At 36.1% G+C, this 27,050-nt stretch overlaps 1 protein-coding gene across 1 annotated transcript; it reads left to right on the top strand.

Moving 5' to 3' along the window:
• The first annotated feature begins 789 nt into the window (after positions 1 to 789).
• On the top strand, positions 790 to 27,050 carry LOC121422901. The gene is made up of 14 exons (XM_041618140.1): positions 790 to 895; positions 7,394 to 7,470; positions 8,881 to 9,055; positions 11,971 to 12,260; positions 12,870 to 13,006; positions 16,756 to 16,936; positions 17,720 to 17,836; positions 18,657 to 18,911; positions 19,655 to 19,733; positions 22,155 to 22,429; positions 22,933 to 23,036; positions 23,555 to 23,804; positions 24,549 to 24,746; positions 26,345 to 27,050. The coding sequence occupies exons 2-14, from the start codon at positions 7,401 to 7,403 to the stop codon at positions 26,875 to 26,877; spliced, it is 2,664 nt and encodes an 887-aa protein (XP_041474074.1). The 5' UTR covers positions 790 to 895; positions 7,394 to 7,400; the 3' UTR covers positions 26,878 to 27,050.

The following is a 27,050-nucleotide window of genomic DNA, read 5'->3' as shown; positions in this document are numbered from 1 at the left end:
TGACTGAAATTGAGAAAATTACGATTCATCTGCAAGGCGTATGCAAGAGAGAAGAAGAAATTGGTAAATAATGCATTACTTGACGAACCATCCTAAATAAAGATACTGGCAAAAAAAACCTATTAAATATGGTAATAGTAATCGTTATAATGTCTCGTTATTAATAATATCAGAAAATAACAATGATTGAAAATACATCAATCCTTATCAGTTGTAAAATCTTTGAATATAGTTTGTCCAAGAGAAACAAATATTGAGACACGCTCTTGAACACACGCTGTTATAGTAGGCCTACATGTATGATATAATGTATAAATATAACATCGTGGCAATGATGTTTACTTAAGATTTGAAAGTTCAAATTTTAGGTGAGTTAACATAAAAAAAACGGAAATGGGCACCATACCATATAAACTGTATGCTGATGGCTAATGAAAACAGAGGAAGGAGATCATGGAGATCGGGATGGATATAAAAGTAATATATATATATATTTGATAAATCTGATTATTTATGCCAAAATATTTAAACATTTTGTCCAAGAAAAATGCGATATTCCTCGTGCATTTACACACCATTCCTGGTGCGAACTTAAGTGTCTCATATCCACGGTTCATTGTTTTAATACTAGATTAATTCCATTGTTTGTAAATTGCCTTTGCACGCCTGCAATGAAAGATTTTAACCCGTCGATAATAGTTTTATCGCCGTTCTCAATCAATTATTAACCGTTTTATTTACCTTTGGGGTAGTCTAGAAACGGTAACTGACGGTAACGGGGGTAAAGTCTACCCCTGCCCCAGCCGCCTGGGAAATATCACAATCGGTGTAATGTTACAGCGAGGGAGGCCGTCATTGAGATAAAGATTATTCGCGCGACAGACAGCTACAACAGGTAAGTTCTCCAATATTCCTTCGAAATATTTGATTGAGGCGATTGATATGCATGATATCGCGATTGTATATTGTTGTTAATGGAAGTTCAATCATTTAGTAATGTTGATACTGGCCATGACGAGGATATGTTTTTTTTTTGCTTCAAGCTTCATAATTGTCCGTGTGATGCTCTTTCAAGTCTTTGTAATTTCACCGCGTGTAGTGCAGAATGTATTCAGGTTCAAGTGCATGTATCATTTGTGAAACGGTACATACTTAAAGCAGTTGATCGTGTATACATGTAATCTAAAAACTGGGTTTAGATTTTCATACCAATTTTGTATACATGTAGTACTCCCATGATATGCCCTAGGCATGTTTCCGCTCTAAAACCATTGAAATAATCAACTTAAGATCCTTCTCAGATCTTAGCTGAATATATTATGTACACACCATAATTTATATTAGGCCTGACATAGGGACAGACTGACTATATTTTTCGCTCTCTATCAATTGTCCATCTAAAAAGAATACATATATGAACCGCATTCAAAATGCCTACTACAGTGGATGTGCACTACTTTTGTTTTTGGAGTTTGTAATGGTATAGAGTCAATAGTATTCTGTATATAAACTTATATACGTCTGTCCACTGCAATTAAAGTCCTCTTTAAAATTTATAATCACGGGCCCGGGCGCCTATCCTTTTTACAGTGTTATAGCCGGTCGCCCCTAATCGTCCTGTGTGTGTGTGTCCTCAGATTGTACGATTCATGTTTAATACATTTATCTGTGTATGCATTATCTTTGAAAGGAGCTCACTATAAAAACTGAATTGTTATATCAACACTATTGATAGGTTAAAGGGTCGACAATCTTTTCTAGACGTTGAATTTACATGTACCACATGTTCGACCCAACACATAAATTGTTGGATTCAGTTTATTGCGAAGTTTGACATAACAACTTGAAACAGGAGTCACTAGCTCCTCCAACCTTTCGATTGATGATTTAACATCTTAATTAGGTAAAATGCTCTTAGGCTATAAGTTAAACGATTCGAAGATATGTTTAAGATTAGATCAAGATAGAATGGTATGAAATTAGACTGTAGAAGAGACAGAGAAGGGAAGGAATTGTGTTCTGGAATCTTAGTATAATGGTAGGTTTTACCAACAACCGGGGCTGGGTCACTATGTAACCTTTGACATCGCATGGATAACACAACTTCACTATTCGTTAGACAATACCCACTGCACTCGTTAAAAACTGTATTCTCAAACAAAATTATATATTATGTACATCATGTACACGTGTGTATCGAAAACCAAGAAAAGGAATATTCTGGAAGATAAGTCACAAGAGACGAGCAAGTTCAAGCGAGTGCTAGAAGGGCTGAGATGTTTAGGAGGGGATGAGGAGGTGATGAAAAATACATCATAGAGATTGGAATTTGGTGAAATGGAGGTTGATTGCTGTTCCTATTCTCATGACTGTTTCCAAAAAACATTTGGTGGGCGCTTTTTACACGCTCATTCCATACTGTGCATTGCACTTCCTTGTCCGAAATATATACACTCTAAAATAAGAATTGACCCAATACTGGGTGGTGGAAGCATGGGTAAAAAGATACCAAATATTTTGTAAATTTTACGCAATGTTGGGTTGAAATTTGCCCAGCAAACATGCATGTTCCCTTTCAACCCAATGTTTGGTAAAAATTGACTCAGTGTTTTTAGTGTAGGCAACATGAACATAGATAAACTTGTCAAAATAGTATTTGCTTAAGCTGTCATGACATCACTTACTTTACTCTTTTCATTTCTTAATTTGTACTTAAGTCTGTTTTGTTCTAAGTGCATAGGGACATGCTCAAATATATACGATATTATGTACAGTGCGTCCCAGAAAAAACGAAACCGAGATCTAGCGATGATTTATCATAACTTAATCATTAATGAAATAGACAAATGACCTACCAATGTAAAGCTTAGAATCTCTTCTTTCATCTGATATTACTTAGATCGTTTTTCATTCACGCATGAGTGAGCAAAAACAATTTGAAAAGGGGATACCAAAAAGTCACTTGGCGGTCTGTATCTGGGTTTCAAAAAGAAAGCCACATTTCTAAAAAGTTCAATATCTGCTCTTTAATTTGATACCTCAATTACAGAAAATGATCGAAAAATAACAAAGTTCTGGCTATTTCAAATAAGACTTGAATTTCAATAATTTCATAAAATGAAGAGGTTTTACAGGCTAGCCATCAAACTCACTCGACACTCCGTTTTGTTGACGATCAACCATGCATTAAGTCTTTTGTCAACCGTGCGATAGCTTTTGTGGAAAATCGGTGAAAACACGTTTATTTGATTAAATTATGGAACTACAAGCATTGTTTTGAGGGAGCACAATTTTTTTTACTTCTTGACCATTTTTTGTGATTCAGGTATCAAATGAAAAAGCAGATATTGAACTTTTAGGCATGTGGTGTTCTTTTTGAAATTCAGATACCCCTCGCCAAATTGGTTTCTGGTATCCTTTCTTCAAATTGTTTTTGCTCACTCATGCGTGAAAGAGGAATAATCTAAGTAAAATCACATGAAAGAGGAAATTCCAAACTTTACATTGGTAGGTCTGAGTCATTTGTCTATTTCATTAATGATTAAGTAATGATAAATCATCGCTAAATCTCGGTTTCGTTTTTTCTGGGACGCACTGTATATACGTGTTGTGCAAAATAAAAGATCTGAATAATATAATGGGATTTAGTAAGTATAAAAATATAGGCCTAGTAATATCAGTGGTATAGACCGGGATTTTTTTGTTTTTCCAATCTTCTAAAACTGAAGAGTCAACCTTCTTACTGGTATAGCAATGCAATAATGTAATTTCCCCGTCATATCTAGCCAATATAACAGAAATCCCAAGATTAAGACTGCACATCACATCATTACAACACTATTCTAAGAGGTTTGTGTAACTGTGAAAATGGATACAGTCTGTATATAAATATGTGAAGTTATACATATTTAAATATTTTGTGAAAGAAATGGATGAAGAGAATAATGGTAGGCGTAGCTTAAATCAAAGTTCCCCAGAGCTATCTACCCTTTGAAAAAATTAGTGATGCCGAAAAAAATGTCCCCCTCTCTATTCATATATGAACAATCAAAGAATAAAAAAACTGTAATAAATATCATTATTGAGCAAAAATCTGGATTTGGACACGAAGTTTTGAAGATGAAGAGCAATCCATATGAAGTGATTTTAGTATATAATATAATTTTCCGATATATTTATAATATCATGTATGCATATATGATATATTTCAAATATGTATAAAATATTCTTATGATATATTTATTAATTTTCGCACTCTCTTGGTTCGGATACACATAGCAAAGTAATTAAAGGTAATCCATGTACAGTCGTCATTTTAAATTTTGTATACTTAGCTGTACACTCTAAATTCCAAGGATTTAAAATGAATCTAGATCGGCTGTGAATAGTGACCAGCCGAATATAAGATTCAGTTTTAAACCTTGCAGATTTAAATATAAATCTAAAATATTTGAATTTAAATCTTTTGAGATATGGAAATATAATCCTAAAGATTTAAAATAAATCCAACATTCGGGTGGTCACTATCCACGGCCGATTTAGATTTATTTTAAATGCTTGGAATTTTGAGTGTAATATAGGGTTTGATTGATCATGACGTAGTAGCTTATCTCTGTACTTGGTGGGCGTATTGTTTTCCTCCTTGAGTAAAATATATATAATTTTAATTCGATTTCATATTTGCAAGGAAGCATTTTTTTTCTTCATGATTTTTTTTCATTCTTGTCATTTCGTATTTAGACTCAACAGTGAATATATTTACTGCATGACTTGCAATTTTTCTAAACGTTTTGAAAGTTGTTAAGGTAGTGGAATCAACTATTGAGTTTGAAATCTCCTAAGACTATATAATTTTTCCAAAAGTTCATTTGATAAGTCGTAATGTTGTATTCTCTTTATTTTACATTTTATTCATCAATAAAACAGACCGAAACCAGGGTGAAATTATACGTTCTATTACGTTAAAGATATTTAAGTTCAGAGAAAACTTTTAGGGACAGGCAGATTTAATTCCTTTAAGAGGTTTTATTACATAAAGGAATATTTGAGCAGGAAAGGGATATATTCCGAAAAAGTGAAATAATAGGAGAAGAAAGAAATATAAAGAATATCATAGTAAGGGGAAGGGGAGGAAGGGAGGAAAAAGAGGGTGGATTTTGTAGAGAGCATTGTTTTTTAACACAATATCCATTGTCAATATCTATTTTTTTTATCTTATTCTTTCATAAAATGAATCTAAATCGGTATAATAAACTTACTTTAATTTGTCAATCTGACAGATATATCATTGGTATATAATGAAAAATATATATAATGGAAGCTCTTTAAAGATTTAACTACCATTATCAAAGCTAATCAAATAATGTACAAAGGTCACTTCGTATAAAATGCAAACTTTTCTACTTGACGAATATTTGTTCACTTGACTTATTTGCTTTAGATAGAACATTTCAGTGGTGACGTAAAGATCATGTGTAAATAGAGATGCAAATACAGAGTCAGTATCATGACTTGTGAGAAATTATTATTATTTCTTCTTGTTTGATATTGTTATTTTTCTTTATTTCTATTTTTTTTCATTTCATCATTTATCTGAATTTATATCATTTCGTATTTTATCATTTCATCATTTATCTGTATATATATATGAGTATCAAAAAAAAGTTTACACTTAAAAAAGTCCTGTAAAATTATACATTTGTAATATCCTGAAGATTTTTCCACATTTTAACATTGGCACAGATCCATTTAAGCAAATGACGATATAACTGTCGAAAAAATATTTCCGCTTCAGTGAGCACCACTTACTTTTGAAAAGTTAGTGAAAAATGATTTGCGCAGAACTTTGAAATAGTTATGCGAATAAAAGTAGACCTTAATCATAAAGAACACATGGAATTTAGCTAGTAAATTTGATTAGAAGATATCTTTTACCGTTTTAACTTGTTTCCTTGCCCATAACACTTTGAAGAGTGCATTGCGCCCCACCCCACTCCCCCACACACCAAGGCCATTGTGACGATATTTGCTTACACTGAGCTGTGATTTACATGGAATGGCTTAGGCTTGATTTTCATTTTGTTAATCATAAGATTGTCAAGCTTGGGAAAAGTATGGAGAAACAAGTATTGAATGAAAAATGAAATGTAAACCCACTTTAAATGATAAAACCTTAGTAAAAAAATGCTGGAGATGTCTGATATAAACTTTTGTTCAGATTCAGTTGTCTTCAGATCCAGCTGGCATTAAAATGATAAAGGTTGTGCTTACTAAGTGTTGAAATTTCAATTTGGGTGGAAAAATTGTTACAAAATGTTTGATTGTATTCGTTTTTATTCAATTGACTAAAAATTGCAAGGGAAATGTATGAGAAATGTTTCCCAGGGAAAGTTTGATTTCGCCCTTTCCCTTTGACACAGCGTGAAAACGAGCATTTCTGCGAGCTTTACAAAAATGGATAGTGCTCACTCAAGTGTAACATTCTGTCAAAACTTTTACTTTCGTTGGATAGATGAGACCCAAACCCAAGATAATATGCGAAAAATACCCACATGTTGAATATTTTATAATTCACAGGGCTTTTTCAAAGTGTAAACTTTTTTTGATACGCACTGTATATATATATATATACATTTTGGGGGAGGGGTTTTCATCTTGGTCAAATCTTTTAATCCTGGTGTGATTTTACTTTCTCTCTCAGTAAAATGAATAAATAAAAAACTAGTGTTGGGTTTTCTTATTATTGTGAGATATGAAAAAAAATAAATATCAGGATATGAGCTTAGGCTAATCTGACCGATCTCAACTGTGCAATTATGCAATTCAACAAATGACTGCCCAAAGTGTTACATATTTGTACAAATTACCAGTGTGGATGTGGGTGTTAAAACCAACACCGACTGGTGTCCCTATAGAGAACCACGCACTGTGATGTTAAAAGTACACCCTACATAGTTCATTTAGTTTGAACATAACGCCAAAGAGTGTTAAAGTATGAAGGTGTTAAAATAACACCCACTGTAAAGTCAACACCGTAGTAAAAATATCTGGTCTGGTATTTTATGTATAACTGGTTTACTAGTTTACATCCATGTTATTGCCTTGAAACAATTGCTGATAAGAAGAAAACTGTATTGAAATCGTTGGATTTGAACATTTCAGAATACAAGATATGCTTCAACTTTTCCAATAAAGGCTGCCTGATTTGAGTCCATGCATGACTTTAGGTCTCTTTAAAGCATTTAATAACTCATAGTTACATTTTCTTCTGTATCTAAAATCTCCTAAAATCCATTCAATGTATTTTCGTGTGTGATGTGTAAGATTAGGAACATATTTAGTGCTGTTAATTTCTGCATTGTTTAAATTATTTTGATATATTTTTTATTTTCAGAACCAATATGATTATTAGGATACGTCATTTGATGGTGGTAGCCTTGGTAGCTCCAATTCTAGCACAAAACTGGCAAGGTAAATAAATAGATTAATACATGCATACATATAAAAATATATATATATATACATATTAATATATATATATAAATATATATATATATATATATTGTGTGTGAAGCTATACATGAACAACAGCTTTGGCAACTCTTTTGTTTTAAATATTGTGTAAAGAAATGGATGAAGAGAACAATGGTAGGCGTAGCTTAAACTAAGGTTCCCCAGAGCTATATACCCTTTGGAAAAATTGGTGATGCCGAAAAAATGTCTCTGCCGGGAATCGAACCTGGGCCCCAGCTTTGAACGCCGGTGCTTTAACCACTAGACCACAGAGACGGGTTAGTGGCTTGGGCGACCCTGATCCAATTGACCGTCAGATAGACAGATTTTTGACACCATACCAATTGTAATTTCCTTTATTGGGTGAAGTTGGGATTTGGACAATGACAAGCCGCCATGCCTCAGCTGGATCAAAGCTATTGCTTTGATACTAAGCTAATGCTTTAATACAGTACACGTATGGGAGAAAGTATACAAATGTGTGTGAAGCTATACATGAACAACAGCTTTGGCAACTCTTTTATTTTAAATATTGTGTGAAGAAATGGAAGAAGAAAACAATAGTAGGCGTAGCTTAAATCAAGGTTCCCCAGAGCTATCTACCCTTTGGAAAAATTAGTGATGCCGAAAAAATGTCTCTGCCGGGAATCGAACCCGGGCCCCCAGCTTTGAACGCCGGTGCTTTAACCACTAGACCACAGAGACGGGTTAGTGGCTAGGGCGACCCTGATCCAATTGACCGTCAGATAGACAGATTTTCGACACCATACCAATTATAATTTCCTTTATTGGGTGAAGTTGGGATTTGAACAATGACAAGCCGCCATGCCTCAGCTGGATCAAAGCTATTTCTTTGATACAAAGCTAGTGCCTTGATACAGTACACGTATTGGAGAAAGTATACAAATGTGTGTGAAGCTATACATGTACAACAGCTTTGGCAACTCTTTTATTTCAAATATTGTGTAAAGAAATGGATGAAGAGAACAATGGTAGGCGTAGCTTAAATCAAAGTTCCCCAGAGCTATCTACCCTTTGGAAAAATTGGTGATGCCGAAAGAATGTCTCTGCCGGGAATCGAACCCGGGCCCCTAGCTTTGAACGCCGGTGCCTTAACCACTAGACTACAGAGACGGGTCTATCTGACGGTCAATTGGATCAGGGTCGCCCTAGCCACTAACCCGTCTCTGTGGTCTAGTGGTTAAGGCACCGACGTGCAAAGCTGGGGGCCCGGGTTCGATTCTCGACAGAGACTCTTTTATTTAAATGTTATGTGAAAGAAATGGATGAAGAGAACAATAATTTCTAGTTTAAATTTGAACTATTCTAATACTTTAAATCACTAATTAATCCGATGTTAATTCCTAGTGGACAGTGATACATGCGGTCGACAGTATGAGGGGTCGAGTACTATGATCGTCGGGGGGCAGATGGCCGATGAATTTGAATATCCATGGCAAGCGGCTTTCTACCGAGGTGGTCGCCGAATCTGCGGTGCTTCGGTCATCCACCCAGAATGGATCATAACTGCAGCTCACTGCGTGTAAGTCATTCGTAATTTTGTCGGTAACACGACATTTGCTCCGGCGACAATTGCTCCGGGCTTCCTTTCGTGTTATCTATACACTGTTAAAAAAAACCTGATTTAACATAAAAAAGAAGATTTTGCAGAAAGCAATAACAGAATCACACTGTAAATTCATAAAACAGGAAATTTTCTGCGATTCAACAGAACAGGTCTGTTTAAAAAAAGGGGAAAAGGGTGTTTTATTTAAGGAAATTTGTAAGACTCCATTCACCAAATACCAATTTCCTGTAATTTTACATAATATAATGTAAGGTTACGCAATCTGGTAAGATTACAGGTGTTCTCGAGACTGCTGCAGGAACGTCTTTTATTTTAAGGATAGATTTTCTAACAGTGAAGGGTTGGGGTTACAATGGGGCTTTATTTTATATTTACACTCTTAAAACAGGGCAAAACATGCCCAAATTTTTACCAACCCTGGGCATCGTACTGTCCACATACACAACTATTGGTTAGAACATGCCCAAATTGGTTAATAAAAATGATTAATTTGGTAATAAATTTAAATTTGCTCAATTGGATAATAATTGCCCAGAATATATATATATACATATTTTTTACCAACATATACTACTCAACACAGTGGACGGTATTTTCATGTTGCCCAACATTTTGTCTATCCTCAAATCAATGATTGATATTTATCAGTCAATTTGGTCAAGAAAAATCGATTTTGAAATTTTTTTCATAAATGAAAGTACAAGTCCTACTCTATTCATAACTAAATCCTACGCAGCAATTTATTTTATTTTATTTTCTGAGATATGAGAGGATTTTCACGTCGATGCCATAATTTTTTTTTTGATTAAATGTGCAAATCCCTTTGGAAACGTGTACTGTAACAGAGCGATACGACGTTTTGACTGACCGCAATTTCAATGCGCGCAGTCAGCCAAACCGTCGTATCGGCACTGGGAACTGCATTGACTTTGCACGTGAAAAGCGACGTTTTGACGACGCACTGAAATCACGGTCAGGGTTGTATTTCTTATGACGTTTTTGTACAGGGAAAATCTAAACCGCTCAAACCGAAATTACAAGCATGTATAGCTCTTTTGCGATTTTTTAACTCGGATTCTTAGTTTTGTGAAAACATAAAGATACCAATGTCAAGCAATTGTTTTGGTCTTTCCAACCATGTATTTTTATAGCAATGAATATTATTGTAAGGCTAGTGAACTAAGTGTGAAAATTACTTTGAAGTCGATTTTTCTCTGAAATTGGTTTGCACCGTGTGATACGATGGTCCCGGTGCGATGGTTCGGATGACCGCCGACGATTAATGTTTGACAAGATCAAAGGTCCAGTCATGATTGGGGGCGTATGTTCATCTACTTCTTGAAAAAAAATCAGTGATATAAATAGCCTAAATATATAAAATGAAATATTATACAAATTAGGCAACATGGAAATTTAAATATCAGCAGCATTTCATTCAGAAAGCAATAATGTTGTTTGCTCTCAACATTTACTCGTGATATTGTGCTATATTTACTATGCAATAATCAGAAAAACTGAACGAGGATTGATATGTACAGTTTTACTAAATACGTCTCGATTTGTTTGAAGAAAATCCTCTGAAATAGAAGACTAGTGCAGTACAAATTGTAATTAAACAAAATATTTATATTGCTAGAATGTTTCATAACTTCAAGTGATAAATCTATATGTTGATATATTGAGATCATGAAAAACGGAATGTGATCTTGACCAGTATCCTAAGCTAGCAATTGCAATGGGGCCGGATTCCACAACATATTGAATCTATTCAAAAGTGCCCGTCCAATCACAGTAACACGTTGAGAGGTATTTGTCGAAAGTTGGTGAACCAGGACTGCTGATCGTCGTAAGATTCTTGGCTGACGGAAAATAGCATATGGGTCGTTAATCCAGTGGTTACAGCATTAGGCTCATAATCGGAAGGTTGTGAGTTCGAATCCCCACTTTGCCATTGTCTCCACTCTGATAAAAAGGCACAAGAGTAAAATCTGTCGTTTATAAGGTCAGCCACTCTGACTGATTAACCTGTAGACGTAAATTGTTTCCGAGGTAATTGCTTATATACCAGCTTGGCGTTTATCAGCAAAATGTTGTCCTGCGAGGAGTTACCAGAAACGGAATCACGGGCGACACTGCTGCTTTGATTTAACGATTTTCGTCAAGGATTCCTAACGTTCAAGGGAGCGTCTGCGTAGTGGTTGCGAAAACTTCTTATCCATCTAAATTTGGGAGTGAAGAAACAAACACTTCAGTTTGGCTCCTTTACAACACCATCTACATTCATGTAATAATGGTACACCCACATCTATACATTTGGTAGTATCGCTGAGCACTGTAAAAAATGATGTGCTAATTTAGCACTTACAGTGCTTGTATAGTGACTGCACTGTACGTTTGCTGATTTTCTAGTTTAAATTTGAATTAGAAAATCAGCACTCGTAGTGCAGTCACTATACAAGCACTGCAAGTGCTAAATTAGCACATCATTTTTTACAGTGTTCAGCGATACTACCAAATGTATAGATGTGCAGTGTACCATTACAGTGAACATTTGCAATAGTGGAGGTACCGTGGCTGTGTGGTCCGGGCCCCTGACTAGACATTAGAAAGTGCAGGGTTCGATCCCCGTCCAAGGCAAATTATGCCCGTGAGCAAAGCATGCCATCGACATTACTATTTTTTATAAAGTGCATTCAAATAAATGGAAATACTATATGCATTCTTGGTAACTAGGTGTGCACTGAAAAAAAAACAGTGTCCGAGACTGTTTGCAGATTCCAAAGAAAATCAATAAAGTGGTTCTCAAATCTCATATAAGGAATATCATCGATTAGCGGCCTAACATCTCAATTTCATCGTATCACTATTAGGGATATCATCTTCGAGCCTGAGATCTTCGAGTTCCGGGTGGGTTCTAAGAGTCTCGTCAACAGCACACAGGCAACCCAGATGCGACAGGCTATGGAAGTCTACGTCCATCCTGACTACAACCCCTCAACTTATGACAGTGACATCGCTCTTTTCAAGATGGCGAAAACTTTCAACATCTGGGCCGATTACGAGGTGAACACGGTGTGTTTGCCAAAGAAGAGTGATGAGTCGAGGTTCATGGCCGGTCAAGATTCTGTCGTGACGGGATGGGGTGCTCTGCAACAAGGAGGTAATTAACCACCCCTCTAGTCTCATGTGGTCTACACTTATAAAATAATTTGTTTTCATACGAGGCTGCACTCAAAACATTCAGCATTTAGCAGCTTCCGCCACAATAGACTACCGGACTTTCGCAGGGATATCTTGTAGACCTATGTTGTGAATGTGCTTAAAGTTTCCAAAGATGTTTTTGTTTATATATATCAGATGTAAGAAATAAAATGACTTGAAACGATTTATTGTAATAGTTGGGATTTGAAATAAAAGGAAATGAGATAATTGAGACGGTATCATCGGTCGTCGCACGCCTTCCAAACCCTTCCGATTTCGATTTCTTATTCAAAACCTTGGTGGCGCAAAGGTCATGTGATATTCAGTGGTCTTTTTATTCTAACAGGAACTGTTATAATCTAAATTTTCAACAAATGTCTGTCTCTTATTCTCTCATGTATCCTATGAATTACCAATGATTATTCCTTGGACTAAGGCTTTTCTACTTGCAGTCCAACATCTTCATCTTATACGTGTTAATATACACATGAAACTAACATTATTCTTTTAAAAATCCTTCCAAATTTTATTGCATTACACTGGGCGAATTATTTTATTTTCTTACCAGGTCCAAGCCCGACCGAGTTATATGAAGTAACCGTCCCCATCTACGACCAACACGAGTGCAACGTCTCGTATTCAGGAGACATCACCGACAACATGATATGCGCCGGAGTAGCAGAGGGAGGAATAGATTCTTGCCAGGTATTCGATTGTTCTTTTTTCTTCTGATTTTGTTGTTGTTGTTGGTTTAACGTGACATTGTGAGACCACCATTGAGAAAAGAAATATATACAAACAAGGTTGTCAATAGATTAAGACGACCTTAAAGAAAAAAATCACAGTTGAATTACAGAGCTAGATTGTAGGGCGTACGCACCTTGCCTCTGTATTTTCGCTCATAAGTATGTACTCCCCCTCCCACACCCCACACCCACACGTTCACATAATATTTGACTACTCTAATACATAAGCATTGGCTTTACCACTGGTCCTATACTATCAACATCTGCAAGATTTATGTTTTTCTGATTCTTTCTTCAAGGAGTGATAGAGAGTCACCTAGACACTTATAAAATTGGCAGAGCTCACTTGAAAAAAAAGTACAGTGAGAAATTTACTGTTTTTTGGTAATGTAACATACGCAATCAACAATGTTGACTTGATGATTATGGAGGTTATGAATGATAACCTATTGTGAAATAAAAGAAAAATGTTAATCTAATATAATATTTAAAAAAATGCTCCTTATAATTCGTTTTATAAATGAAATGTAATTTAGTTTGATTCTTATCTGTGGTTTTTACCTAATCTTTTATGATCATGTCTATTAGTTGTCACCAAAGGAGAATGACTCGTTCACGGTTTGTATCATAGCGACAATTTTCTTTCCTACATCAGCAGATTAGTCCATTTAGTTTTTCAAGTGTCGCAACCACGTGGATGTTCTATCACTATGTACCTTTGCATCACTTTGAAATAAAATAATACTCTGGCCATGCTTATTTCCAATGATTTATTTAAGAAGGGGAAAATTATAGATTTATAGTATATTTATGAGGATTGGAAAAATTGTACATGACGAGGGTATCATATTTGCTTTGTACTGGGATGAATTGGTAAGAGAAGTAATATATATTATGATGGCATGTGTACGACACATTTTAGTAAAGTACCGAAAATATTTCTTCTCTTTTTCTGAAAAGAAAAAAAAATGCAACAAAACTATCAAACTCAGCTTTAGACCAACACTTCCAGATTATATAGCCAAAATAATATTACTTCAAACCAAATTAACACAAAGTTCATTTAGAGTTATTTTCGTAAATTTCCCAACGACGGGATTATGGAGTGCATAAATACTAGCCCAAAGTATCAATATATCTAAATGAAAATTCTCTATATATATCATGTAAATTGTATTTTAATGGCTGTATGATACATAAATGTTTATTCACTGCAAAATACATCAAGCTCATGAGGCTTGAAATATTAATTCAGACTCTGGTTAAAATTCAGATTTACATTTTATTTGTTCATAATCATGATAAAATTATAATGGAGACCTGGAACTTTTGATTTGGAAGCATTTTAAATCTATTTTGGTTTTCTTTGACTTGTTGCATAGTCGTTCGTAATTACATATTTATTGAAATACTCTAAAATGGACTTATCATTCTTCTGCATATCCTAATTGTAGATGAATTTATATTTCCTGCAGCTTTAACCTATAAGTATGATATGGTTTCAGAAATGCTCTTTAAACTCCAAACAATTAGTATACAGACAATCTAAATTTCTCTTTTAGAAAATATTTATTAGTCTATTACTCTGGGACATGGGGCACTTACTGGCGATGTCGCTTCTTAAAAAAAACTAATCGACCCTCTAGTTCATCATGCATGTGAATATTTTCTTTCTTCAAAAACTAGAATTTAGATATTCGAATCATTAGTTTAGTGAATTCGCTTCATTTTTAAAATAAAAAGCTGTATTTTCACTATTTCCGTTTTCGTAATCGATTTCATTTTCATAGACTCTCTTACAAATTATTTACCTCTTATGCCTTTTCGTGCAATCTCTTTCGATTTCACGTTTTCTCGTCGTAATTTAGGCATGGTTCTAGTTTTGTTATTACTTGAAGAAAAAAAAACACATTTCTAGAAGAGTTGAAAGTTGACGTAACCAAGTTCCATTCGAAATTAATGTCTTTTCCGTTAATTTAATTATCGATTGATACAACGATTCAGGGGGTAATGTAAAGGGCTGAGTTTGTATTTGAATTTATTTGGGTGAAGAGGCCGAGGTGATGGGTCAAAAATAAATATGCTGATGGCTTCAATTCGTTTAGGTTTTATTAATGATTTATTTATTCACTTTTGTATTTGGAAAATTTCTCTTATGTTTTTTATTTGACACTGGAAAAAAAATCAATATGTTGGAATTGTCTGTAGAAGTTTCTTCTTGATGCATATAATTATCATCAATGTTATTTATAATTATGTATTGGAATATGTCTAACATTGTGTTTTATTGTAACATTCATGAAAATATTATGTTTCAAAGTTCTATTTGTTATATATATTTTATTTTGTATATGAATTGAAGTTGTCAATAAAAACTACTCAATACAAAAAAAATCAGACTATGTAAGTGGAGGTGCCGTGGCCGAGTGGTCTAAGGCGCCTGGCTATACATGAAAAAGTCCGGGGTTCGATCCCCGGCCGCGGCAGCTATGCCCGCGAGCAAGGCATTTAATCTACAGTGCGTATCAAAAAAAAGTTTACACTTAGAAAAAATCCTGTAAAATTATACATTTGTAAAATCCTGAAGATTTTTCCGCATTTTAACATTGGTACAGATCCATTTTAGCAAATGACGATATAACTGTCGAAAAATATTTCCGCTTGAGTGAGCATCACTTTCTTTTAAAAAGTTAGTGAAAATGATTTGCACAGAACTTTGAAATAGTTATGCGAATATAAGTAGACCTTAATCATGAAGAACACGTTAATTTAGCTAGTAAAATTGATTCGAAGATATCTCTTACCTTTTTAAACTTGTTTCTTTGCCCAAAATACTTAGAAGAGTGCCCCACCCCACTCTCCCAAAATCCGAGGCCATCGTTACGATATTTACTTTACACTGAGCTGTGATTTACATGAACTGGCTTAGTCTTGATTTTCAATTTGTTAATCATTGTCAAGCTTGGGAAAAGTGTGGAGAAACAAGTAATAAATGAAAAATGAAATATGAACCCACTTTAAATGATACAAACTTAAATGATAAAAATGCTGGAGATGTCTGATATAAACTTTTGTTCAGATACAGTTATGTCCTCCGATCCAGCTGGCACAAAAGGATAAAGGTTGTGCTTACTAAGTGTTGAAATTTAAATTTGGGTGGCAAAATTGTTACAAAATGCTTGAATGTATCCGTTTTATTTCAATTGACTAAAAGTGCAAGGGAAATGAATGAGAATTGTTTCGCAGGGCAAGCTTGATTTCGCCCTTTCCCCTTGACACTGAGTGAAAACGAGCATTTCTGCGCAAACAGATTTCTGCGAGCTTTACAAAAATCGGCAGTGCTCACTCAAGTGTAACATTCTGTCAAAACTTTTACTTTCATTCGATAGATTAGACCCAAACCCAAGAATATATATGTAAAACTTACCCACATGTTGTGTATTTTTTAATTCCCAGTGCTTTTTCAAAGTGTAAACTTTTTTTTGATACGCACTGTACAATGCTCTTTTATCCTGCTTTCAAATAAATGGAAATGCTATATGCATTATTGGTAACAAGGTATGAACTTGTTTAAAAATAATGAATATATATATATATATATATATATTCCCATGTTCATGTTCACAAACGCGGTCTTGATGACAAAATGAAGATGAACTCTTTTATTTGAATCAGAGGTATCAATTTCCTCTCTTTCCCGCCATTCAGGGTGACAGTGGAGGACCAATGGTAGCCTACAAGAATGGAACATCAGACCAATACTATTTGATTGGTATTGTGAGTTGGGGATTCGGATGTGCTCAGCCGGATTATCCGGGCGTGTATACCCGGGTAACCGAATTTGAAGATTGGATCAGTCCCATATTCAATGATGGAAAACCGACTACTAGTAAGTATGATAAGGGCTTACACAAAATGTGATTGTCTTTGTTTGAACGTATACTCCGTCAGCTGGTTGCTTCTATTCTCTCAATTATGGAAAAATATATTTTTGAAGGAGTTTCTGCATTTATTGTGTATTCAAAATAAAATTAAAATACATCGAGGTAATCATAATACGCTCTGAAAAAAGTCCACATAATATGTGACAATTTTATAACAGAGGAATGATCACCAAATTTTGACATAATACAAGCATAAGGTAAAGTAATGAAGAAATGAAGATGCCAACGTACTGTTAGCATATATGCTTGAGTTGTAGCAAAATGATCTAATCTTTCTATGGCTGAGAAAAAAAATGTACAAATTTGTAAAATTTGTGAAGAAATAATAGTAGTATGACATAATGAAGTATATTACCATGTGACAATTTCATAACAGAGGAGAAATAACAAAATCTAGAAATGAATACACTATTGTACGAAGCGCAAGAGTACGTCTACTATAAACCAAAAATGGTTGAGTTATAGCGGCCAAAATTAACTATTCAATTCAATACAATTAAACATATATTTTTTTGCTTGACATTTCATCCATTTACATATAAAATATACAAATCAATAATACAATAATATAAAATAATGAATATAAATAAAGTATTTAAATTATGTTTCCTTCTTCCATTAACATAGTGAAAGAAGGAGGAAGAACTAAATCTTTCTTTGGCTAAGAAAAAAATATATAGTCCCAAAAGTGCATAGGCCTACGAAATATATCTATTCAATTGTTACAGAGGATGGTACGTGTGAAGAGGAGGAGTTTTTATGTCGAGGAGGAGAGTGTATACCTGATGTTTATCGGTGTTCTGGACGAGGACAATGTTATCATGATACTGATGAAGAATTTTGTGGTAAGGGTATCTCTATTTCCTTCACTTCTCGTTAGATTTATTAAGAAAGATAGTGATAATAATAACGACAGTTATAGATAGTGCCTAATGATAATTTTAACAGTAAAGGTAATAGTGAAAAAAGACAGCAGTAATGGTAGGACCTACATGAGGTAATGATAACTAATTAATGATGATGATGACATCATAACATAACTATGTTTGAAGTGCTTGATAATCTTTGATATGATCACTGTTATCTTTATCGTTATTACTCTCATGGGCGGAAATCACAGGGGGACAGGGGGACGCGTCCCCCTACCCAAAATAGTAGTGGGGGGGGGACACAATATAAAATGTCCCTCTATTATTTTTGATATTTAACGATGGAAAGAAATCATTCAAATCGAAATAAACATGTATTTTGGACGAGATGACCTTATTTTTTTTGGTGATAATCTTTTCTTTTTGCTTGTCACGTTTATTTGAGTCAAAATGACCTGACATTTGGGGTGATAACCTTTTTTTTTCTTCTAGCTTGTCAAGTTTTTTGCCCCTGTCCCCCCTACCATTGGGGAGAGATTTCCGCCCTTGATTCTCATGTTATTATCATTATTGTTATGAATAATTATTATCATTGATATTTTTATAATGTTTTTCGTTTATCATGCTAATCTTTACTTTCGAATTCATTTAACAAAAATGATATATTGTTCTTTTAGATAAATATAACTTAAGAATAGAAACATGCGTCTTATTTTCCTGTTCACAACACATCAAATCATGGTAACATAGCACGACTTGAAAAATGCACGATCCCCATTTAATTGATCTATTGCAGATGGACTCCTAAAGATGTTCGATGTCTTCTACTACGAGCGCATCGACCCATCAAATATTAGCCGAACAGACCTCAACCAGACAACGAAGGAACACTGCGCCAACACATGCATTGGCATCGGATGCGGGGCCTTTGACGTCAGTGTGGAAGAGGGTGGGTCTTATAAATGCGAGTTTGCCATGGACGGCTTCGTCACCATCGCAGAACCGAACGATGTCAACAGAACATTCAATCACTTTGTTTTCCAGTCCCAAGGTAAGTACACAGATTCTGAAGAAAAGATGTCTCATCAAGTCTTGCCGAGCCTACGATCTAGACGGGGGCTGTTTTTGTTTTTACAAGTCTGATGCTACTAACGATACGTATGCGATACACTGACTACAAACAGGATAGTGAGAAGCTTGGTCAGGTCGATCCCAAAATAACGAATAAACCTTTTCTGTATTTACCCGACATAGCATACTTTGTCATTAGTTTACCCAAATTTAGCATGGTTGGCCAATCTCCCCTTATCATGCTTATGGTGATAATCACGATGTATCACGAATTACAACAGCGAATTTTACAATGATAGGTGAATTCCCGAGTCTTTCCCTCTCTCTTTCCTCAGGCCCTTTCGTTTTTATTGCCAATAATAATAATAACGCAATTCTTGTTTAGCGCATATCACATTATGTCATAACGTCAATATGCGCTTCCAAAGAACTTGGATATTATTACCCTGGCTTTAGCCCCGCAGCCTTTTACAGTGCGGTGGCGTGTCAAGAAATACGTTCCTGTCAGGTACCCATTCATCTCACCTGGGTTGAGTGCAGCACAATATGGATGATTTTTTTTTGCTGAAGGAAATTACGACATGGCTGGGTTTCAAAGTCAAAAGACTAATCCACTGGGCCAACTCTCCATGTGATTACATAATTATGTAATACACAACGATTTCTTTTCTAATTAGTTTATCAGTTGAATTGATTTTACGAATTATTATTTTGATATTTCAGAACCTGACTCTGAGTTTAACCAGGCGGCGGGTGTCATTGGATCACCATCTTATTTCGACACTTCTCCTGCGCCTGGCAAGTGAGTGTACATCATAACCTTGTTTCATTTAATAAAGTTTTACGCATAGTAAACGCTAAAAAGAAACTTAATTGCGGATTTCTCTTGACCAATGATAAGTGCAGTTTCAAAAGCTTGTATGCTGTACCGCTAGTTCTTATTTTGTTAATAATAATGGGTATTTAGATGCGCTAAAAACAAAAAGTACCATAGCGCGTACAAAAGTAGGAAACAATTTAATATTTGCCATGATTACGACAATATTCAAGATAGAAAGGAAAATATTAATTGAGGAAAAAGGTATGTCATAAGGGATGATTTGAAGCCAAGAACACTGGAAACATTTCTTATTGAAAGAGGGATAGCATTCCAAGTCTTGGCAGCTGCTACAGCAAACCGTTTTTCGGCAGAGGAGAGTTTTGACAAGGGAATGAAAAGTCTGCATGTGTCAGTAATTGAACGAAGATTACGAGAGGGTGTGTATAATTTGATGGTATTATTAAGATAGTCAAGTACATTGAAAGAAACACAGTATGGCAGCATGTACAAACTCACATAACATGTACAGCATAGGTATATGCTAAATATAAATCAAAGTCAATCACTGACAATACAATATATCGAAATCACTCAAAACTTGTCTAGCAGCTTCTATGACATACAAAGACTCATATATATACAAAAGATAAGGTAACATAAACAAATAACACAATTAATCTTAATGCAAAGACAGAGCAACAGAGAGTCGCCAGCTAAGCGCACACCTCTGTAACGTAGCCAACATTAATCAAACAAGAACAAGCCCTAATTTTTTTATCAGGTTTGTATCATGATGTTGTGTTACACAAAATCACGACTCTTTCGCGCTGCAATAATTTGGATGACCATGTCTCACTTTTAGCCCCTTTGAACATTGGTGACAAATCTGTAATGTAGGCTTGGGGCAGTAGTGAGAAAGAACTCAGTGTCCCATAGTGTATGCCACTGTGTGTTCACAGTGTGGAACACAATACGATATCACCTTCATGCTGTTAAATACATTTCAACAGTGTGATTCACATAGTCGACCGTGATTGTAAACACGCTGTGAACAGTCACACTGTGGAGGTGTCCACAGTGTGAAAACATCTTCACAGTGCTGAATTTAAGCATTTTAACAGTGTGAATAATGTTTTTTTTTTCACGTAGACCACTATATGAACACATTGTTTTCTTTTCAGCAGAATTGGTGGAACCTGCCGACAAGATTTGATGAATTGTGGGCGAACTGACACACACACGCACCCCATACTCTATCCACACACACCCTCACACACACTGCCTTGCGTCGGGGACTTCCTTATCATTTATTGCCAAAATGGGGACGTGCGTTTGCGCTCACATTAATCATAAGTTTGAATTTAATTCAGTCACCGGGATCATTTTCGGACATAACGTGAGGAAAGTTCACTAACCGGGGACGATCCCTATCCCCTATCCATACAACTTAAGTTAAATTTGTCGAACGGAAGCCTTTTTATACAAATCATGCATTTACGATATGAAACGGTTGGCATGGTTTTAGGGACAGTGTACGCCCACGGTTGATGGGTAAAATGTAAGAAAATGTCCTCAGAAGCAGGTCATTACAAACCCACTCATAGGCCCTATGAATTCTTACTAGTTGAGGTGTGTTCTTGTCATACATTCACTCGACTGATAGGTTCACAGGTGTGGAACTAGGCCATTTCGCATTGAGAATATATATTCATGGCTCCGAATTTCACTTTGGTACATTACCTTTAGAAAGTGAAGTATTTATTTTAGAATGAATATGTCACCTGTCCGTATTAAAGTAAATTGTCCAAGATTCATGAGCAATTACCAGACAAAGAGGTCCCAAATCCTTTCGTCTATGCTTTAAATCTTATTGATATGTATTTATGTACTAATTTTGTACACTGTAAATTAATTTTAGATTGTGATGTTTTGCTTTGAAATAAATAAGGCTGAACTGGAACTTAAACTGCATCTAAGTTGTTCATCCATTGCAAGCCATGCACAAGTATGGCGGGTAAAGTTATGTCGTAATTTAATGTGCAGCCCGGGATAGGCGACCTTAAATAGATAATATATACTCCATGATGAAAAAAAATTGATGCCATTGTCGGTGTCAGTGTAGGCTTGAATCATTCGTCTGCCTCCTTGCCTTTTAATCGTTACCAGTAGCTCTTAAAATCAAGATGTATGGCATCATCATCACCTTCAGATGGTGTACATTTTGTATTTCGAGAGCTTCTTTTACACCCCCCCCCCTTCACATAATCCACGAGTGAGAGCATGATTTATTCAAAAGGTACTTGTAAAGCTAATCAAAATTAAGATATCCCAAAACTCCCAATCAAAGAACAGTCACTTTCATAACAACTACATTGTACAAAACGTCATTTCTTCTCTTTGCAGTCAAAGATACACGTGGACCATCTCCGTGCCTTTTACCGGCACTGACACGATAAAGTTCACTATCCTTCACGTACAAGGCAACGCAACTTGCAAGGACGTTGATAGCAATTTCGCACTTTTGTCCATCGCTGGCGGCAGTGGCGTCGAGAAAACATCCTTCTGTCTCAATGAAAATACAATGGGAGCCGAATTCATGATCAAGGGCACCGATGCAATCGTCGAGATGATGACGTCAGACTCGGCTGCTTTCGGATTTCTCCTTGAGTACGAAGCATGTAAGTAGAGTTCTGGAGGGAGTGTTTGCGTCTGTACTGCGAAAGGGAAGGGTGCGGAAGGTGGTGGGGGGGGGGGGGGGGTAAATTGTTATAAAAAGTGCTGGTCAAAGTACATAGGGCAGATATGGTTCTATTTTGGGCCATATAACGAACTGAAACTAGATCAGAATACAGCAAACACTTTCAAAATAAATCTCCGATTTTGTTTAGATAAAAGAAACGTTTGGGATTCTACACGTAAAGCTATGAAGTGAAAATAAGATGGCTAATAATAGACAAAAGACTAAAGGAGAGCGGGGGGGGGGGGGACAACCAGAGGTTAAACAAACTCATATAATATTCTTAAGTTATATTTACTTCTCAATGTAATATCACATTAAATTGGTACAAAAAACGAGGAGAGTTAGAGAGTAAAAAACCGTCATTGAGTAAAATAAGTAAAATTGCTCGGTTCTGTAAGATGTCTTCACAAATGCTTTTCTATCGATCTCACTCTGTTTCAGTCTATGATTGCGACAAAGTTTATACAGTTGCACCGGGTGTAGTGACGTCACCAATGTACCCCGAGGAATATCCTAACAGTGTATCCTGCACAACACATCTCATGGTAAGTAGATATATCTACAAGCATGGGTGCATGACAAAGTTATCGAAAGGAATTCCAAAAGCTCCAGAATGTATCCTGACTTTAGATATGAATTATCTAACATCCATGTTATTAATGAATTGTTATGTAAAGGAAATGATCACCACCCTTAACTTATAAAAATTCAAGATAAAATAAATCTGAAATATAAACCCTTGCAATCCCTTTTGAACACCTCAAATGCATTTAATTTCAACTCTGCCTATTATTTATATATAAGTAACCAAATCCGGTCTTCTTATACGTACAACGGAAACAAATATCAAACTAGAAAGCGTTACCGTTTGATGAATTCCTGATATCAGAGAATCCGGCCTGTATGGGTCCCATTGTTCATAAGGACTTGTTATCATAATAAATGTACACTCTCTATAACAAATTTAACTCTCAGCCAATCAGAGTGAAGGATTTCAGTAGCTTTTAACAATTATGCAAATATGCTATCTTAACAAGTTTTATGAAACGTGCCCCTATTTTAGGCACCAGAAGGTGAGGTGGTGTACTTTAGCTTTGATGAGATGAACGTGGAAGCCCATCCTTCTTGTATATACGACTACGTGGCACTCTACGATGGGCCAGACGAGAATGCACCTCTCGTAGGCTACTACTGCGGAAGTAAGGTCCCGACGACGAAATTCCAGTCTACAGGCCAGGACATGTTTATCAAGTTCTCTTCGGACGGGTCCGTGACGCTCACAGGATTTAAAGCCATTTTCGATTTTGATATCGGTAAGTAGTACATTTTCGTAGGACTGGCTAGTTAGAGAAGGTAGGTTTAAGGACGATGTTGTCCGCAATTATTCATGGCCCTAGAAAGTATTTTCCTTGGTGCTTAGGAAGCGCCCCCTTGAATTGTGGAAAGTGTGAAAAAATGGGTAAATGTAACAAAAATGTCCTACATTTTGTAGAGAAACCTTTTTTTCCTTTTCAAAATTTTCTGGACCTTCAATTTGTAGTGAAACCTTTTGGGGTTTTTTTGCTTGTCAAACTCACATCAGTACCCCCAGTCAAAAATCGTTCCCAGGGCCCTACAATTATTTCACTTGGATTAGTTTATCAGTATTACACTTACAATTTGCATTCTACACACTTGATTTGCAGGATTTGTTGATTTGTCACTGAAAATGGAGTGAGCGCAATTATGTTCCGGAGGAATACCAACAGGATTCTTCGAAATGAAAGACAGATCCTTCGGTTTTATTTCCGACTCTTAGCGTTTAAAAAACTCCTCCACAAATTTACAACCAATTAAAAAACGAACCCATATCCAATGGGTCTAAGGAAATGTCATCCATAAATTTTAAAACACGATTGCCGATTACACCAACATGGCTGTTTCATGAATGTGCATTATCATTCATGAGAACATAAATAAAATGAACCCACAATTTTAGGTGACCTAACGTTTCCATCTTGATGAATTATAAAAAAAATTACACCTATCCATTTCATTATTTTTTTTTTTCTTCATAGCACGCGAACCCACAGCGGACCCTAACATTGCCGTCATCAACTCCCTTGAAAGCGAACTGTCCGGGTACAAGTTTGGAATGGCAGCAGCCTGTATTTTGGGCGCCCTTCTTGTGATGGTGATATCGGCATCACTCTACACAGTCAACAAGCGTGACGCCATGAACGCTGCCCGAGTGGAAGAGCTCCAAGCAGCCGCGGGTAAGTTCTATCTAGATTTTACAGGATCAACCCTGTTAACATCTGCACCAGCGTATCCAGTATCAACTATGACAAAGAAATGTATGGGCCCATGTACAAGCATAGTTGAGTCACTATTGTCCCCAGACGATTGGGCCCATGAAATGCTTTGTAGGATGTGATGCTGGATACACGCCTGATCTGCACTGGCTTCCAGTTCACTCCCCACTTGCGAAAAAAAGATTACTTCGGGAGGTTGTGTGTATTTGCCTACGCAGCTCCCAAATTATGGAATGGTTTGCCATGTTTATTTAGATCTTTTCCATCAGGGAAAATGTTCAAACTAAGACTAAAGACCATTTTTCCCCCAACATCTTTTCCTACCTATTTTAAAATTTTTTAAAAGTATTTCCGAATCCCTTACAGCGCAGAAGACTCTAAGTGTATAGTAATTGTGCACGTAATTTTTTGCGCTATATAAATCAATATATTAATTATTTACCTGTCAGATATCGAGTTCGGGTCGGATGTGCATTTAAAAAAAAATGATAGTAATCAAAATTCAAAAGCAGGATTAATGATAGCATCGTTCCAGAACCATTTGTAAATTCAGACAGAAACCGCCGACCAATAGCGTACGACCGTACTAAAAAGTACTTGTTTATGAGTTTGTAGAGATAAAAGGATTTAAGGATAACTTCATTCCATTTTTTTTTGTATTGCCTGCATAGGCGCGAGACTATAGGCGCCGACGGCGGCGGCCGCGTCGTCAACATCAAATCTTAAATGAAGATTAAATTTTAGAAAAGTCATCATAGCTTAGAAAACTTAGTTCATGAAACTTTGTCATAATGGTTTTACTTAACATCCTGCAAAAGTTTGATGTCACATTAGCAAGGTCAAAGGCCATTTATGGTCAATGAACTTAGACCATGTTGGGGGAGTCAATAAAAAAAATCTTAACCGAAGTTTAAGTTTTTGAAATGTCATCATTACTTAAAAGTATATAGGCTTGGTTCATGAAAGTGTAATCAAGTACTATTTAATAATCTTTCTGAGTTTCAGGTCAATGAACTTTAGCTATGTTAAAGGTATTTGTTAATTTCCATGATAACTTTGAAATTTCATGGATCTGATTCATGAAACTTGGACATAAGAGTAGTCAAGTGTTACTGAACATTCCGTCTGAGTTTCAGGTCAGATGACCAAGGTCATTGAACTTTGGCCGTGTTTGAGGTATTTGTTGAATTGCCATCATAACATTGAAAGTTTATGGATCTAGTTCATGAAATGTGGATGTGAGGGTAATCAAGTATAACTGATCGTCTTGCATAAGTCTTTGGTCATATGATCAAGGTCAAATGTCATTTAGGTTCAGTGAACATAGTATTTTTTCATCATGATATGAATGGTGTATTTTGTGAATGATTATTCTATAATCGTTTTCAAAGACAGCACTGCTGCTATATTGAATCGCGTAATGCAGGCGAGACTGCAATTGGATGCCATGAATCTAGTTAGATTGTAGTTAAAGGTATAGTTAAATATTGCATTCAATCTAAGTAATACTAGAATTGTAACAAATGGAATTGGAAAATGTATCTTGTTATTTTTCACAGAGGAAACAAAGCCTGGGTACCACAAAATCGAAGATGTAGAGGAAACTGAGAGCCATTACACACGGATCACTGACAACCACAAGACTAACAGTATCCCAAACTCAAAAGGTAGCCATGGAACCCAAGCTAACAAGGCTGCTATCATAGCCGAGACCGGACACGTTGCCCAAGAGAAAGCAAATGGGGATGTCAACAGCAACGTCAATGACGACGGAGGCGTCGTCAACAAGGGATTCACTAATGACGAGGGTCTGGCCGAAGAGGCAGCCGCCGCCGTGGCTGCTTTTGACGCTGCCGTTGTCGAATCGAACGAAGGTGCACTGGACGACAAGGAAGGAGATAACGCCGGATACCAGACCATCATCGTCGCTGCCGACGTCACCCCTCCGCCAAAGGAGAATACGGACAATGCCTTCCCCCACCCACCACCAGCTGATACTAGTAGTGTACCACCACCCCCAGAAGAGACGCCGCCACCACCCCCTCCAGAGGCTGATGGTGCACCTTACGACGAAGAACGCTCAGCGCTGTAGTGCACGTTAGTCAAACCACCATCGACTCGGATCGGCGCAGATATGGGGGCGCTGTGCAAAACACTTCTGAAACTGCTTCATCAATTGAGGATTCTACTTCTTGCATTTTCACATTGGAGTTATATCAGCCTATAGATAAACGAAAATGGCATGCCCCCTGTAATGCGATTAAT

Source organism: Lytechinus variegatus, chromosome 10 (assembly GCF_018143015.1).
Source record: "Lytechinus variegatus isolate NC3 chromosome 10, Lvar_3.0, whole genome shotgun sequence".
NCBI lineage: Eukaryota > Metazoa > Echinodermata > Echinoidea > Temnopleuroida > Toxopneustidae > Lytechinus > Lytechinus variegatus.
Note: the sequence above shows the minus strand (reverse complement) of the source record. Positions and strands in the feature narration are given on the sequence as shown.